Below are 17,689 nucleotides of genomic sequence, written 5' to 3' on the forward strand. Positions count from 1 at the left end.
CAGTTGATTTTAAGTTAAGTACAGCAATTATTTATTTTACAACATATTTGTTGCCTAAAAGAATCTGCAAAAAAGAACAACCTTTGAATTGTATGCTTTCTTTCTCTTAGTGCCTTTTTCATTTTTGTTCTTGCTTTCTCCATCTTCTACTTTGTTACCTTCTTCACTGCTTTCGTCTGCCACATGTCCTCCATCCCCTTCCATTTCAGAAGGGCTATGCTGGTGAATTGCCTACAAAATCATAAAAAATAAAATTTTCAAATGCCATTTAAAAAGAAGAAAATACAATTAGTCATGTAGGTTTTGAGCTAAATATGGTGATCGAATCTTTCGCTTGAATGTTCTTAAATATTGAAAGTGGACTCTAGATAACTGAAAGGAATATTTCTAAGGGTTTTGTATAAGATCAGTTGGAAACCTCTTCAGAACAAGTATTGGCAAAGCCAATAGGTCGTGGTTGCATTTAGTACAGACTAAAATATTTTTAAAAGCCTGCTGCAGTAAAGAAACACAAACCAGAAAATAGTTGTTTGTCTGTCTACGAGATAAAGAATTTAGCATGTAATGATTCAGTATACATTTGAAATGTAAAGTAGACTAACATGCATTACAGTGTTAGAACTAAACAGTGTATAGGCTGCAAAAGGATACGCCACACAGCCAATAGTATGAGGTGAGACGGTATTATGCCCATGGGTCAAGCTAAAGGCCACCTTACATAAACGATTTGTATTGCAGACAACTGTGCTGTGAAGCCAGACGTAAAAGAGTACTGCAGTGACAATCTCATTTGAGTACACATTACCATAACTTCTCAAAATACACACACTCCTTTATGTTTGGCTAAAACTTATCAACCGGACCACCCAGTTTGTCTCTGAACAAAGACATAAAGCGTTCACCTGATATCCAGTAAATTTGACTCCTGGGTTGTTCTCTATTTCCCATAAGCCTTCATTAAATCCTTTTCGCTTGTTTGACTTGGCAAATTTGTCCTTATATTCCTTATATGGGAACAAGTCTTTTGGGCCAAGAAATGCTCTGCATTGAAACAGATATGAAGCACATTAACAATTTAAAACAGGCATATATCCTTTTAAGTAAATACAAATATCTCCGCTTTCACTAAATCATTTTCCTTAATTGGTTCTGGCTTTGCAAACCTGAAATATAGGGACACATGTCTCTTTTGGTCTCACTCAAAAGCATTGTAGGGAAAGAGGATGTTTCTGACAAACAGGAGTCACTACAAAAATGTAGTATTTGTTTGAGGAGATGGGCAGGAAGGATGGGTTACTGTGTCTACCTATAATTTACTTTGGCGATTGAATCTGGTAGGCAATAATTCCAATGTGCAAAATGAGCAATTAGGCCACTAGTCCAGATGTTTGCAGAGAAATACAGATAAAAAGAAATAGTTAACTCCAGCACACAAGAATTCTAGCAGCTTTGTACAAAAGTCTTTCAACCATACTCCCCTTGCAAACTCTGTTAAAATAAGATAAATGTAAATACCTTTAAGAGCAACTTCAAATAAATAATTTAGGGTTACATCTGTAAAATATGGATCTAGAAAACAGGTGAACCCCGCATTCTATTTCCTTTGCAGGTACAAAACAATAGTCCAACAGTGAGCATAGACCCAACGTTTCATTCAACAAGTTATGAGTGAACAAAGGCAAGTAAGCTTAAAGTGACATAGTTGCACAATATAACAGCGTACATAGGGGGTCATTCAGACCTTGGCGGACGGCGGAGGCCGTCCGCCAAGGTACCGCCGACAAATGACCGCACCGCGGTCAAAAGACCGCGGCGGCCATTCAAACATTTCCGCTGGGCCGGCGGGCGCTCTCCAAAAGAGCGCCCGCCGGCCCAGCGGAAATGCCCCTGCAACGAGGACGCCGGCTCAGAATTGAGCCGGCGTAGTTGCAGGGGTGCAACGGGTGCAGTTGCACCCGTCGCGTATTTCAGTGTCTGCAAAGCAGACACTGAAATACTTTGTGGGGCCCTCTTACGGGGGCCCCTGCAGTGCCCATGCCATTGGCATGGGCACTGCAGGGGCCCCGCGGCACCCCCTACCGCCATCCTGTTCATGGCGGGTTTCCCGCCATGAACAGGATGGCGGTAGGGGGTGTCTGAATCCCCATGGCGGCGGAGCGCGCTCCGCCGCCATGGAGGATTCAATGGGGCAGCGGTAAACCGGCGGGAGACCGCTGGTTTACCCTTTCTGACCGCGGCTGAACCGCCGCGGTCAGAATGCCCTTGGGAGCACCGCCAGCCTGTTGGCGGTGCTCTCGTGGTCGGTGACCCTGGCGGTCACCGGCCACCAGGGTCAGAATGACCCCCTTAGTCTTCATTTGCAGATTACTAATATTTGCCCAGGTGCATGGATTTTCACCGCTAGAGCCAAAATGAGAACATTCTTTGGGACGCTTTTCCTAGCAGCAAGGCCATTTGCTGGATTCAATGTAGTGCTCTGTCTACAGTCTCTTGTTCCGGTGCTATAAGGCAGCTGCCTACAATAGCTTTAAATTGGTCCTGTTTCTCTTTATATTTCAGTATAATGCATATGATCTTCCTTGGTTAATGCTTTTACGATTTTGTCCGTCAAGGTGAAAAACCTAATCCCGTTCATAAGGTAAAATAGAAAGGTAACAATGTCATAAACCAACTCTGGTAGTTGGTACCAGTCTGCTGTAAATCCCTCCACCAATATACCTGCCAATTACAAATTTAAACACTAAGGGAAATCAAAGGACAGCACGCCAAAACATAAGTAGTCTATGAACCAAAAGAAGACATTAAACTTGAGATAAGGCATCACTATTCCCTTTATTAGAAAATAGTATGTCCTCACTTAAATTCACTGCTAGGCACCTTCCTTTCCCATATATATATGCAGCCTTTTGGGCCTTGATTAACCGGTAATATCTCCTGCACATTTGCATCCATGAGGCTGCTTTCGGGAACAGCAGCAGCCTTGTACTGAAAATTTTGTTTGGAAAATAAAAGTTTTGTACATGATGGAAAGTGTTTCCTGAGTCTAGCCCCCAGCTCTACCAGACTAAGGGGAGGATTACAAGTACAGAGGTCAATAGGCCAGCCGTAACTATGGTGGCGGTCTGATTGCCGCATCCTTGGGGGTCCGACCGCCAGATTAGGATGCTGGTGGGACGCAATAATACTGCAGCCACTGCTGCAGGAATGTGGATCCTGCTGTGCTAGTGGCGGTACAAGCCATGGTCAAGCACGGCAGTGCCTTTCCGCTGGACCTTCCATAGTGGGGACCCTGCCTAGAAAAGGCCAGCAGAAAGGCAAAGACGGGGCCACAGGGGATGAGGCCCTCGTCAGCACACTCGGAATGCTCAATGTCTGCCATGGTATACCCAGTGTGCTGGAGGCACCGACAGTGAAGTGGCATTGGCCTCAGCTCTCCCGGAGAGCTGAAGCCAATGCTGCTGCACTGATTTTGTCGGCCAGCCCAGCAGGAACTTCATAATACGGCGGTGGGGAGGCTGCAGGTTTGGCAGCATCCTCTTCACCTCCGTATTGGCAGTCCAGCAGTCAGACCGCCAAAATCAAAATCAGGCCCTAAAGCCCCTTGCTGTTGCTTTCTGGGAGTAGTGAATTTGAGCTCAGCATTCAGACTCTTTAGCCTTCCTCAACACACATCTTTTGAAGACCTTTTTCAAACACAAAGGTCTTTTATCCTGGAGGACTAGTGGGTTAAACAAAGTATCTTAAACTCTATCTGATCTGTGACTGGTAGCTGCTGATGTCTGACTGATGTCCAGCTAAGACCTTCACATTACCAGTATGGCTACTGTGGTTTGAATGTTCTGCAGTCTTTGGATGGAGTTGGCTGGTAAACCCTGATAAAGTTTACTTGAAAAATTCAAGACTAGGAAGAATTAGACCTCGCAAGAACGCTGCAACATAGCGGGCACTTTGAGCTGCACAGACTTTACACACAGCTACTTTCTTTACAAGGTAACGGTGGCATACGCATTTTTCCCCTTTTCTATTTACATTTGGTTTTGGACTGTTTTTGTTTGTAAATGTTATTGCCTTGTATTACAGATAGGGCGTATCACGGCCCGGAGTGTTCTCAGATATCTAGCCACTTATTTACAATTTGAGGTAACTTTCCTTATGTTTACTTTTAACTCGTGAGGCAGTAGGTCTCATGGGCGTTAGAATTACACTTTGGTGTTGCACATACTGTCTTTAGCTGCTCATATTCTTTTTCCTTGGTTTCTATTTTAGTAATTTTTGGGGCAACGCAGAATTTTGACATTTATTTAGTTAAACTCATATGCATGATGAAAAAAAGACCCCTTGAACAGCCAGATGCATGGCCGCTTTGGCCAGTTCCACTCCGCTTTTATGTTTCTGCCACAGTACCAATTGGTCACTAATTGTGCATGTATATTGTGGTTCAAAGTTTTTCACTGACCATGCATATTATAATCATGGACAGCCAGGCGTAATATGGCCTATGTTAATGTCATCTCCCTCTTGTTTCCTTCATTTTGCCTTCGCTTTCGCAGACTTTTTGCTACTTTCATTTTGCCCCCAGATACAGCGTGCTCAGGGATGTGCGTTCTTCTCTTCCTACTACTACCCATTTTTAGGGTTGAGCGCGCAAGCACTCTAGCCTGCTGTAATCGCTCTGTGGGCTTTCAACCAGGCTCACTGCACGCCCATCAATTCCGTTGGTTCGTGGACTTGCCTCTTAAAAATTGCTTGATTTTATTCATGAAGCCCTGCATATGTCATGCTTTTTCTGGTGTTTAGCTCCCCTCAAGCGCACTGGCCAACTACTGAAAACATACGAGGCTCCATGTTTTCAGCATGGTTTCTGGACTACTTTTTATTTGATATGCAGCGTGATCTCGCTGCACATTTGCCAATACGTTTGACTGCGAGAGAACTTCGGTTTCATTTTGTGTGCTCCTTCATGCTCATGGCTTGGTGCTTTAAATCGGGTCGCTTATGTAAAACTGTTTTACTTTTCATTTTATGTGGCAATAAAAGTCCGGTTAATACTTTAGAACGCTAATAGCTTTAAGTCGAGCAAATGCGAGACCCATTGCATAGCAAATGCTTGCTCTTACATAGCTGCTCTTAATGGCACCTAAGAAAGACAAGAGAACTGTTTCTTCATGTACATTTCTAACCAAACTATACAACTACATTTTTTGCTATGGGTGACAAAAGTGAGCCAAACTTAGACAATCAAAAGAAAGTGTAGAGGGGTACCCGCTCTTATTGCAAGAGTTGCATTTTTTTTAAGCAACTGAGTACCAATTTACTCTCCCACATCCAGGGCACAATATCTTCCTCCGGTCATGAATGTGAGTCATATATCTCCTACCTATTTAATCTATACCTTCATATACGTTCATAAATGTACATCTAGTAAACCAGCATGTCCCCTTTGCTCACCTCCACCAACTTATGCATATAGCAGAGGAGATGGAATTGAGACTTGTGGACCCAAATCTAACCGGATGTGTGTAGCCCATTTTTTACCTTCTTGCTTAAGCCAAAACCTTCATTTGATCTCATGCCTGCCAGCTTTTGGCTTATGCTTTTCATGGTTATGCTTTCGCTCCAATTCCATCAAATCTAAAGTGAGCAAAGAATTCAGTTGTCTGTTTAGGACACAAGCTTGTCCTGGTCTGGCTTCCTTGGCACTTGAACGTGAACTAGTTTGCTTTAAGAGCTTTATACACAACTGCTCTTTAAACTGCTAAGCAAAATTTTATGGTGCTCTGCTCTCATTTCCAAGTATGACTGTCCGCACAGCGTTTTTGCGAAGCATTATTCCTCGGCGATTATTGCACATTTATAATAAACTAATGAATTGAATGGTGATGGCTGCAACTACTGCAAGTGGATAAATTTAGAGGAATCTTAATGGCAAGACAGAGAACAGGCAAAAGCAACAAAAGCACATAGTGCGATCGGTGGGTGAGCGGAAGAGGAAGCGGTCTCTAAGATACAGAGCACTGTAGCAACCAGGACTTCAACTACTTCCAAATTTAAAAAGAAGCTAATTACCGACTTACACAGAATCAAGAAGTTAATCATGTTTATCAAGAAGGCCTTGTAGTCTCTTTGGATGATAACAGGAGCCTTGCTGAAAGCCCCCTGCCTGTCCTGCATACCAAAATTGATCTACTGGTGTGTAGCTGTTCCATTATGTTTCAGGTTTTTTACAAAGAAGAACTTACCATGCCTACACCTGAGCTCGTGCCTGTTCTGGTGGCAAGTGATGAGGAGGTAGCAGTTAGCAACCTTAACAAATGTGCATCTGAAGCCAATTCTATCAACTGGGGGTCTGGGACTACCCCTATGAAGCGGCTGAAGCATGCTGTTTGCCAACCAGCCTGCAACAGCTGTGAACTGCTGAATAAAGAGCAAAACTGCAGCAAACCAAATACTGATGTACTGCTGGAAGAGATCACACGTGAAAAGCCACGCCCTGAGAAAAAACAGATACTACCTGTTGCTGATACTTTGGAAGCAGGAATAATGTCTGTAACAGTGGTAATTTCAGATGCTATACCAAGTACCTCTCCTGTATCCAACAACGTGGCTCTCCTATTAGAATGGACTCTTTTCCACATAGGCTCACATCTACTACAGCTAATACTGCAAGCTCCGATCACTTACCAAACTCATCAGTGCTTGAATATACTTTAACAGATGAGCCCGTCCAACTATTGTGTGCTCTTCTGAATATGTATCACCATAAACCAGATGAATGTAAAATCATGGGTCAACCAAACTCCACTCAAGCTTATGAAAGTGACTTTCAATTAAAGCCTCTTATTTGTTCTCTGAAATAAGGGTTTTTCCTCTTGGTATTCTAGGTAATTTCCCCAATCTGACTAGGACACTGATCATGAGATTCTCGCATGCACTCAAAAGTATCCTGAGGTCTCTTTAGTGTTAATAGAAAATCTTATGTGGGATGGATCACAACTCTAATTTGCTCAGATAAGAGCTGATGTCTCAACTCAGGTAACTCTTGGTATTTACTGCTCCCCTTCTCTGGAAGTTGGCAAAACCCTGCAGAGGTTTCCCTGCCAAACCTCCAGCTTAACCACACCTTGAAAAATAGGCAAACAGTAGAGTCTAGGCAATCCTGGCAGAATGAATGATACAGGTGAAGACCTGGACCTTTGTCTTTAGTGGAAATTACAAGTCAAGTAACTGGTGGCTGTGGAAGCATGAACTTTACATCACACAACAATCTGAACGACAACAATGAAAATGTTGCTATAGGAGGACAGGAAAAAAACAATAATTCCAAAAGGTTTTGACCCTGAGGTGGAGAGCCAAATTGAGCAGCTCCATGGCAGAGTGAGGAATCAGAAAGCTCCACTAAAAGGGAGAAGAAGGGGTTAATCTCTAGTAGATGTCACAGTCAACAAGGAAGATCTACGTAAAGAACGAGTTACTTACCTTCGGTAACGACTTTTCTGGTGGATACATTAGCTACCTGTGGATTCCTCACCTAATGAATACTCCCATGGCGCCAGCATTCGACGGAAATCTTCTTACTAGTCTCTGCACGTCGACGAGGACGTCACTCTAGCCCACGCGACGCCGTCTGACGTCATACAGGCAATAAGAGGTCCTCGACGACGTGCGGACGTCAGTACCAATCATTTTTTACGTGCATGAGAACAACCAGGCAATGCAATGAAAGAGCAAGGCAACATCCCATTATATTGTAAAAATACACAACATTGCATGAATAACTGTAAATCTTTTATATATATATATATATATATAACTCTCTCTTTTTTAAAAATATATACACACATCAAGTATATACACAAAGATATATACATATATACATATATATAAATATATTATATACAACATCTATTGCACCCTCAAAGACCAAGAGGAGCGCACTCAAGGATTACTTGGAAAGACCAGAAAGGCAACAGGGAGGCGGGTGGGACCGTGAGGAATCCACAGGTAGCTAATGTATCCACCAGAAAAGTCGTTACCGAAGGTAAGTAACTCGTTCTTCTGATGGATACAACTACCTGTGGATTCCTCACCTAATGAATAGAGTCCCAAAGCAGTACCACGCCCGGCGGTGGGTGCCTAAATGGTCAAACCAAGAAATCCTGCAGCACTGACCGTGCAAAATGGCCGTCCCTTCTAACCTCAGAATCCAAACAGTAATGCTTTGCAAAAGTGTGAAGGGACGACTAAGTTGCGGCCTTGCAGATGTCAACCACAGGAACACCCCTGGCCAAGGCCGAAGTGGCCGACTTAGCTCTGGTGGAATGAGCTCTAATGCCCTCAGGAGGATCCTTCTTTGCCAAAGAGTAACAGATTTTAATGCAAAGAACAACCCACCTGGATAGTGTTCTCTTGTGGACTGCCTTTCCTCTCCTCTTGCCCACGTATCCAATAAACAGCTGATCCTCCAGCCTGAAATCCTTTGTTCTATCAATAAAGAAGCTCAACGCTCTCTTTGGGTCCAGACGGTGCAGTCTTTCTTCCTCTTTGGAAGGATGAGGCGGAGGATAGAACGTGGACAAAGTAATTGCCTGAGCCAAATGGAAGGGTGAAACAACCTTCGGGAGGAAAGCAGCCTTGGTCCTCAACACCACCTTATCCCCATAAAAAGTTGTATAAGGGGGCTTTACTGATAAGGCCTGCAACTCACTCACTCTCCTTGCTGATGTTATAGCTATCAGGAAAACCAAATACCTTAAGGGGCAAGAATGCATAGGTTCAAAAGGGGACCCCATAAGGAAAGTCAGGACCAAGGACAAATCCCATTGCGGCATAACGAATGGCTTTGGAGGATATTTATTTAGAAGACCTTTCAGGAATCCGATAACAATAGGGGACTTAAATAAAGATGGTTGGTCTGGAAGACATATGAAGGCTGACAAGGCCGATAAATAACCCTTAACCCCTTCTGTGCCGCGGACGTAGTGGTTACGTCCCGCGGCACAGTGCTGCTGTGCCGAGGACGTAACCACTACGTCCTCGGCACACAGCCCAGAGGGAGCGCTCTCGCTCCCTCTGTGTGCTTCCCCCCACCCCCCCAAAGTCAGGGATGGAAGGGGAAGCCCTTCCCCTTCCACCCCCGACCCCCCCACCCCCCCATAATGACGTCAGCGCGCGATCGCGCGCTGACTTCATTATGGGGATTTCGCCGCACAGGAAGCCATTTGCTTCCTGTGCGGCGAACGGAGAAGAGGTGAGTTCCTCTTCCCGGTGGGTGGGGGGTTTGGGCTAAAGAGGCACCGGGGGAAAGGAAAGGCTTTTCCTTTCCCCCGGTGTCTCTTTGAGCATTCCTGCTGCCCGATCGCATTGCGATCGGGCAGCAGGAATGCCCACTAGACACCAGGGATTTTTTTTTTTTGTTGTACTTTCTGTTTCTTGTTGGCGGGGAGCGGCCCCTTGGGCAAGGGTCGCTCCCCTTGTGGGGGCAATTTGTTACGGCCATTTCTGCCCCCCTTGGGGGCAGATTGGCCTACTTTTTAGGCGGATCTGCCCTCAAGGGGGGCAGAAACCACTGGATCACCAGGGAATTATATTTTCTGTGCAGGTATGTTGGGAGGGGGTGCCCCCTTGGGCAAGGGGCGCCCCCCCCAAGGGGGCAGAGAACTGTTGGCCATTTCTGCCCCCCTTGGGGGCAGATCGGCCTATTTTTTTTAGGTCCATCTGCCCCCAAGGGGGGCAGAAGCCACTTAGGCACCAGGGATTGTGGGTGTAGTGGATGGGGGGGCGCCCCCTTGGGCAAGGGTCGCTCCCCTTTGGGGGGCATGTCTTTTAGGGCCATTTCTGCCCCCCTTTAGGGCAGATCAGCCTATTATTTTTAGGTTGATCTGCCCCAAGGGGGCAGAAACCACTAGAACGCCAGGGATGTTTTTTTATGTGTTTATTTTTGTGGGGGGGCGTCCCCTTGGGCACGGGGCGCCCCCCCAAGGGGGGCATTGACCTGTTGGCCATTTCTGCCCCCCCTGGGGGCAGATGGGCCTATTTTTCTAGACCCACCTGCCCCCAAGGGGGGCAGAAGCCACGTAGACACCAGGGATAGTGTGTGTGTGTGTGTGTGTTAGTGGATGGGGGGGGGCTTGGGCAAGGGTCGCCCCCCACTTTGGGGGCACATGTACCCAGGCCATTTCTGCACCCCTTGGAGACAGATCAGCCTATTATTTTTAGGCTGATCTGCCCCCAAGGGGGGCAGAAACCACTAGAACGCCAGGGATTTTTTTTTATGTGTTTATTTTTGTGGGGGCGTGTCTCCTTGGGCACGGGGCGCCCCCCCAAGGGGGGCATTGACCTGTTGGCCATTTCTGCCCCCCCTGGGGGCAGATGGGCCTATTTTTCTAGACCCACCTGCCCCCAAGGGGCGCAGAAGCCACGTAGACACCAGGGATAGTGTGTGTGTGTGTGTGTGTTAGTGGATGGGGGGGGGCTTGGGCAAGGGTCGCCCCCCACTTTGGGGGCACATGTACCCAGGCCATTTCTGCACCCCTTGGAGACAGATCAGCCTATTATTTTTAGGCTGATCTGCCCCCAAGGGGGGCAGAAACCACTAGAACGCCAGGGTTTTTTTTTTATGTGTTTATTTTTGTGGGGGGGCGTCCCCTTGGGCACGGGGCGCCCCCCCAAGGGGGGCATTGACCTGTTGGCCATTTCTGCCCCCCCTGGGGGCAGATGGGCCTATTTTTCTAGACCCACCTGCCCCCAAGGGGGGCAGAAGCCACGTAGACACCAGGGATAGTGTGTGTGTGTGTGTGTGTTAGTGGATGGGGGGGGCTTGGGCAAGGGTCGCCCCCCACTTTGGGGGCACATGTACCCAGGCCATTTCTGCACCCCTTGGAGACAGATCAGCCTATTATTTTTAGGCTGATCTGCCCCCAAGGGGGGCAGAAACCACTAGAACGCCAGGGATTTTTTTTAATGTGTTTATTTTTGTGGGGGGGCGTCCCCTCGGGCACGGGGCGCCCCCCCAAGGGGGGCATTGACCTGTTGGCCATTTCTGCCCCCCCTGGGGGCAGATGGGCCTATTTTTCTAGACCCACCTGCCCCCAAGGGGGGCAGAAGCCACGTAGACACCAGGGATAGTGTGTGTGTGTGTGTGTGTTAGTGGATGGGGGGGGGGCTTGGGCAAGGGTCGCCCCCCACTTTGGGGGCACATGTACCCAGGCCATTTCTGCACCCCTTGGAGACAGATCAGCCTATTATTTTTAGGCTGATCTGCCCCCAAGGGGGGCAGAAACCACTAGAACGCCAGGGATTTTTTTTAATGTGTTTATTTTTGTGGGGGGGCGTCCCCTCGGGCACGGGGCGCCCCCCCAAGGGGGGCATTGACCTGTTGGCCATTTCTGCCCCCCCTGGGGGCAGATGGGCCTATTTTTCTAGACCCACCTGCCCCCAAGGGGGGCAGAAGCCACGTAGACACCAGGGATAGTGTGTGTGTGTGTGTGTGTTAGTGGATGGGGGGGGGCTTGGGCAAGGGTCGCCCCCCACTTTGGGGGCACATGTACCCAGGCCATTTCTGCACCCCTTGGAGACAGATCAGCCTATTATTTTTAGGCTGATCTGCCCCCAAGGGGGCAGAAACCACTAGAACGCCAGGGATTTTTTTTAATGTGTTTATTTTTGTGGGGGGGCGTCCCCTCGGGCACGGGGCGCCCCCCCAAGGGGGGCATTGACCTGTTGGCCATTTCTGCCCCCCCTGGGGGCAGATGGGCCTATTTTTCTAGACCCACCTGCCCCCAAGGGGGGCAGAAGCCACGTAGACACCAGGGATAGTGTGTGTGTGTGTGTGTGTTAGTGGATGGGGGGGGGCTTGGGCAAGGGTCGCCCCCCACTTTGGGGGCACATGTACCCAGGCCATTTCTGCACCCCTTGGAGACAGATCAGCCTATTATTTTTAGGCTGATCTGCCCCCAAGGGGGGCAGAAACCACTAGAACGCCAGGGATTTTTTTTTATTTGTTTATTTTTGTGGGGGGGCGTCCCCTTGGTCACGGGGCGCCCCCCCAAGGGGGGCATTGACCTGTTGGCCATTTCTACACCCCCTGGGGGCAGATGGGCCTATTTTCTTAGGCCCACCTGCCCCCAAGGGGGCAGAAGCCACTTAGGCACCAGGGATAGTGTTGTGTGTGTTTTTTTTGTTTTTTTTTGTTTGAGGGCTGTCCCCTTTGGCAAGGGTCGCTCTCCATGGGGACACAGTACTAAAGGTATTTTCTGGCTTCCTTGGGGCAGACAGGCCTATTTTTTTAGTAGGCCCATCTGCCCCTATGACAGAATCCACTTAGGCACCAATTTCTAAAATGTTTGATGGTGGGGTGTTTGTCAACTGAAGAAGTCTTTGCATTTGTGATAAAAAAACTTTTCCTCCTTTTTGTTCTAGTTCAAAGCTTTTGCTTTATTTGCTGTGGCTCCTTGCGGTTTTGGCGGTGGTTGACCTGCAGTTTGCACAGTTGCATGTTTTAGGTAAGTAAAAACAATTTACTCCAAAGGAGTATTGTTGCCATGCATGAATGACATGTTTGTAGGGGGTGTACTAAATGCAGGATTGTGTGTGAAATTGTCCTTAGGTTTGTGCACAATGATATTTGTTGTGTCTTATTTCTAATTTGCCTTTCTTTCTTTCTTTTTAGTGGGATATCATTGGTGATTGCTGTGTAGTTGCTGGTGAATCAAGCTTTTTCAGGCAAGTGAGCGGTATAGTTTTTGAGTTTGTAACTCTTACTAACAAAGCTACACTTTGTTACTTGTCTTACACAGTGCTGGTTGTTGGTGGTGAATTTGTCCAGTTAATTTTAGCAGGAGAGATCATGGCTAGCCGCAGGATGACCGCTCAGCAGGTGGTTGGTATGCTTTTTGAGTCACAGTCTGATCATGACTATGAGACGGACTCTGCATCTGAGGCAGAGGAGGAAGTCAGAGATTCTGGCAGTGATGTTTCTGTTGGAGGGGAATCTTCTGATGATGAAGCCACACTCAGTGCAGATGAAGGTTCTGTTTTAGAGGAGGACATTGATGTGCCAATAGTGCAGCAACCTGGGGCTGAAAGGTTTCCCGTTAGAAGACCTGATGTCTGGGTTGCCCCAAACATGGAGCAGCCAGAGTTGCCTGCCTTTACTGGTCTCCCGGGGTGTAACGCCAATACAGAGAACTTTATGCCTATCAATTTCTTTGAGTTATTCATGGATGATGTGTTTTTGGAAGAGATTGTTGAGCAGACTAATTTGTATGCGGAGCAGCATTTGAGGGACAACGCTGCTAGACTTAGGCCACACTCTAGAGCTGCCCAGTGGATTCACACAAATTTGGAGGAGCTAAAAAAGTTTTTGGGTTTGACTTTTTTGATGGGGTTGATAAGGAAGCCGTCACTGGCTTCTTATTGGTCTACTAGTCCCTTGATGGCAACAGCTATATTTCCAGCTACCATGAGTCGTAATCGGTATTTGCTTCTTCTTAGGATGCTGCATTTTGTTGACAATGCATTAGCCTTGCCACGAGATCACCCAGATTCTGACCGTCTTTTTAAGATTAGGCCTGTCCTTGATCATTTTGTAGATCGGTTTTCGGAGGTCTATGTTCCAGGCAAAGAGATAAGTGTGGACGAGTCTTTGGTCCTCTTCAAGGGTCGTTTGGTTTTTAGGCAGTACATTCCTAGCAAAAGGGCACGATATGGAATTAAATTGTATATGCTGTCTGAAAGTAGGACAGGATATGTGTATAGTTTCCGTGTGTACACTGGTAGGGATTCCAATATTGACCCCCCTGGTTGTCCTCCCACTTTTGGAGTTACTGAGAAAATAGTGTGGGATCTTGGTAGACGACTGTTCAACAAAGGTCACCATTTGTATGTAGATAACTTCTACACTGGTGTGCAGTTGTTCAAGGAATTGTTTAGAGTGGACACAGTTGCTTGTGGCACAATCCGTTCTAACCGGAAAGGCTATCCAAGGGAGCTTGTCTGTAAAAAACTTGAGAGGGGACAGTGCTGTGCCTTGCGGAACGAGGAGCTGCTAGCTTTGAAATTTTCAGACAAGAGGGATGTCTACATGCTAAGTACCATCCATGATGAGAGTACTTCCCCTGTGACTGTTTGGGGCCAGGTTGCTGAAGTGCGCAAACCTGTGTGCATTTTAGATTGTAATAAGCACATGGGAGGTGTAGATAGAGTTGACCAGAGGTTGGAACCTTATACTGCTATTCGTAAGTCTTATGTTTGGTATAAGAAGTTAGCACTTCACCTCTTCCACTTAGCAACCTTCAATGCTTTTATTGTGTTTAGGGATAGGTCTCCAGACTCAAAGATGACATTTGTGAAATTTCAGGAGTCAGTGATAGAGAGCCTTATTGTGGTGGAACAGGCCAGAGTTCCTAGAGAAGCAGTGGTGGAGGATGTGGCTAGATTGAAAGATCGCCACTTTGCTGAGCACATTCCTCCCACACCCAAAAAAGACTTTCCAGCTAAGAAATGTAGAGTGTGTTTTCGAAGAGGTATCCGGAGGGAGACTCGAATGTACTGCCCAGATTGTCCTTCAAAGCCTGGGCTGTGTGTCGGTGCTTGTTTTAAGAATTACCACACCCAGAAGAATTTCTGGGAACAACCATGAGTGTAAACTCATGTCTGTTTTGTATTTTCATGTGTTTAGTTTCATGGTTAGCATTTCTGTCATGTTGTTAGTTAGAGCTTTTGTGTTTGTTGTTTTGTAATTCTTTCTACTCAGTTAGGGGTTCCTCTGTTAAAAAAAAAATATATATGATGCCATTGTGTGTGGAGTGGGGCTTGGCTGAGACTGTACATATTGACTTGATGTTGGCTACTGCAACACACTGCAAGCCAAACACCAGTCCACACACTCCCATCAGCTGGTGTGATTGTTGTATCAGGCATGTAGGCGTATGTAAGTGATGGGCCCTTGAGTGGCGCTGTCTGTCGATGTGAGTGTTGTAATGTGCTGGGCCCGTGGCTGGCGGTGTGAATGGCCTTGTGTGTGTCATGTATGAAAGTTGTGTGAATGGACTGTAAAGCGGTTGGTGCCTTGTCGCGGCTTTACAGCTCACGAGCTGTGAGTCATTGGTTCAGTTTTTTGCCTTTCAGTTACTAACAGTGCTTTTCATTTTTGTGAAAGCTCTTGTTAGTAAAATTTGATCCACTGAACCATCACTCACCCTCGTGCCAAATCCAACCAGTATGTGTGGTACAAATGACCAAACCTGCTCCGCTGTAATCAGGCGTCGCAGCACACCTATGACACGCTAGGTGCCTCAGGTGGGACCCCGATGATGAAGCATGCCACCAACTTGGTTGGTGGGTGAGGGGTCTTTTTCACATAACCTAAGTGTGTTTCTTTTCAAAATTTTAGTGTTTGGCACATCACGGACGTATGTGGGCACATCAAAACGATATATTACAAAACTACCTGTGTTTGGGGGGGGAGAGGGCACCTATGTTTTTGGTCCTGTGTGCGGCCTTCATCTAGGGAAACCTACCAAACCCAGACATTTTTTAAAACTAGACACCCCAAGGAGTCTAGGGAGGAGTGGCTTGCGTGGATCCCCCAACATTTTATTACCCAGACTCCTCTGTAAACCTCAAAATGTGCTTAAAAAAAGCATATTTTCCTGACTTTTCTTCGTACGATCACCACTCCAGCACAAAATTCCTACTCCCCAGTGTTCCCCTCAGTCTCCCAAATAAAATGACACCTCACGTATGTGGGTCCCCAAAGCAGAGTCAGTCTAAAGATGTATAAAAGAATATGTCCTTATAAACTCGCAGTACTATCCCCTGTATCTCTACAAGTTTTGGGCCTTATTCTGTTGGAGGCACCTGGCCCACCCACACAACTGAGGTATCATTTTTATCGGGAGACTTGGGGGAACGCTGGGTGGAAGGAAATTTGTGGCTCCACTCAGATTCCAGAACTTTCTGTCACCGAAATGTGTGAAAAATGCGTTTTTTTAGCCACTATTTGAGGTTTGGAAAGGATTCTGGGTAACAGAACCTGGTCAGAGCCCCTCAAGTCACCCCATCTTGGATTCCCCTAGGTCTCTAGTTTTCAGAAATGCACAGGTTTGGTAGGTTTCCCTAGGTGCTGGCTGAGCTACAGGCCAAAAACTACAGGTAGGCACTGTTTTCAATGAAAAAATGTGATGTGTCCACGCTGCGCTTTGGGGCGTTTCCTGTCGCGGGCGCTAGGCCTACCCACACAAGTGAGGTATCATTTTTATCGGGAGACGTGGGGGAACGCTGGGTGGAAGGAAATTTGTGGCCCCTCTCAGATTCCAGAACTTTCTGCCACAGAAATGTGAGGAACATGTGTTTTTTTAGCCAAATTTTGAGCTTTGCAAAGGATTCTGGGTAACAGAACCTGGTCCGAGCCCCGCCAGTCACCCCTCCTTGGATTCCCCTAGGTCTCTAGTTTTCAGAAATGTACAGGTTTGGTAGGTTTCCCTAGGTGCCGGCTGAGCTAGAGGCCAAAATCTACAGGTAGTCACTTCGCAAAAAACACCTCTGTTTTCTTCCAAAATTTTGGTGGTGTCCACGTTGAGCTTTGGGGCGTTTCCTGTCGCGGGCGCTAGGCCTACTCACGCAAGTGAGGTATCATTTTTATCGGGAGACTTGGGGGAACGCTGGGTGGAAGGAAATTTGTGGCTCCTCCCAGATTCCAGAACTTTCTGCCACAGAAATGTGAGGAACATGTGTTTTTTTAGCCAATTTTTGAGCTTTGCAAAGGATTCTGGGTAACAGAACCTGGTCCGAGCCCCGCCAGTCACCCCTCCTTGGATTCCCCTAGGTCTCTAGTTTTCAGAAATGCACAGGTTTGGTAGGTTTCCCTAGGTGGCGGCTGAGCTACAGGCCAAAATCTACAGGTAGGCACTTTGCTATAAACAGGTCTGTTTTCTGTGATGTGTCCACGTTGCGCTTTGGGGCGTTTCCTGTCGCGGGCGCTAGGCCTACCCACACAAGTGAGGTATCATTTTTATCGGGAGACGTGGGGGAACGCTGGGTGGAAGGAAATTTGTGGCTCCTCTCAGATTCCAGAACTTTCTGCCACAGAAATGTGAGGAACATGTGTTTTTATAGCCAATTTTTGAGCTTTGCAAAGGATTCTGGGTAACAGAACCTGGTCCGAGCCCCGCCAGTCACCCCTCCTTGGATTCCCCTAGGTCTCTAGTTTTCAGAAATGCACAGGTTTGGTAGGTTTCCCTAGGTGGCGGCTGAGCTACAGGCCAAAATCTACAGGTAGGCACTTCGCTAAAAACAGGTCTGTTTTCTTCCAAAATTTTGGTGGTGTCCACGTTGCGCTTTGGGGCGTTTCCTGTCGCGGGCGCTAGGCCTACCCACGCAAGTGAGGTATCATTTTTATCGGGAGACTTGGGGGAACGCTGGGTGGAAGGAAATTTGTGGCTCCTCCCAGATTCCAGAACTTTCTGCCACAGAAATGTGAGGAACATGTGTTTTTTTAGCCAATTTTTGAGCTTTGCAAAGGATTCTGGGTAACAGAACCTGGTCCGAGCCCCGCCAGTCACCCCTCCTTGGATTCCCCTAGGTCTCTAGTTTTCAGAAATGCACAGGTTTGGTAGGTTTCCCTAGGTGGCGGCTGAGCTACAGGCCAAAATCTACAGGTAGGCACTTTGCTAAAAACAGGTCTGTTTTC

General features: G+C 47.0%; 1 protein-coding gene across 1 annotated transcript in view; it reads right to left on the reverse strand.

The window, feature by feature from the left end:
• Window positions 1-17,689, reverse strand: part of HDGFL3 (HDGF like 3) — a 407,249-nt gene that overhangs the window by 158,584 nt on the left and 230,976 nt on the right. Inside the window, exons 3-4 of the mRNA XM_069222565.1 lie at window positions 903-1,041; window positions 82-231 (exon numbers count right to left, since the gene is read on the reverse strand). Of these exons, the coding sequence (XP_069078666.1) occupies window positions 82-231; window positions 903-1,041 (289 nt within the window). The remainder of the gene's footprint in view (window positions 1-81; window positions 232-902; window positions 1,042-17,689) is intronic.

Source organism: Pleurodeles waltl, chromosome 3_1, assembly GCF_031143425.1.
Source record: "Pleurodeles waltl isolate 20211129_DDA chromosome 3_1, aPleWal1.hap1.20221129, whole genome shotgun sequence".
Lineage (NCBI taxonomy): Eukaryota > Metazoa > Chordata > Amphibia > Caudata > Salamandridae > Pleurodeles > Pleurodeles waltl.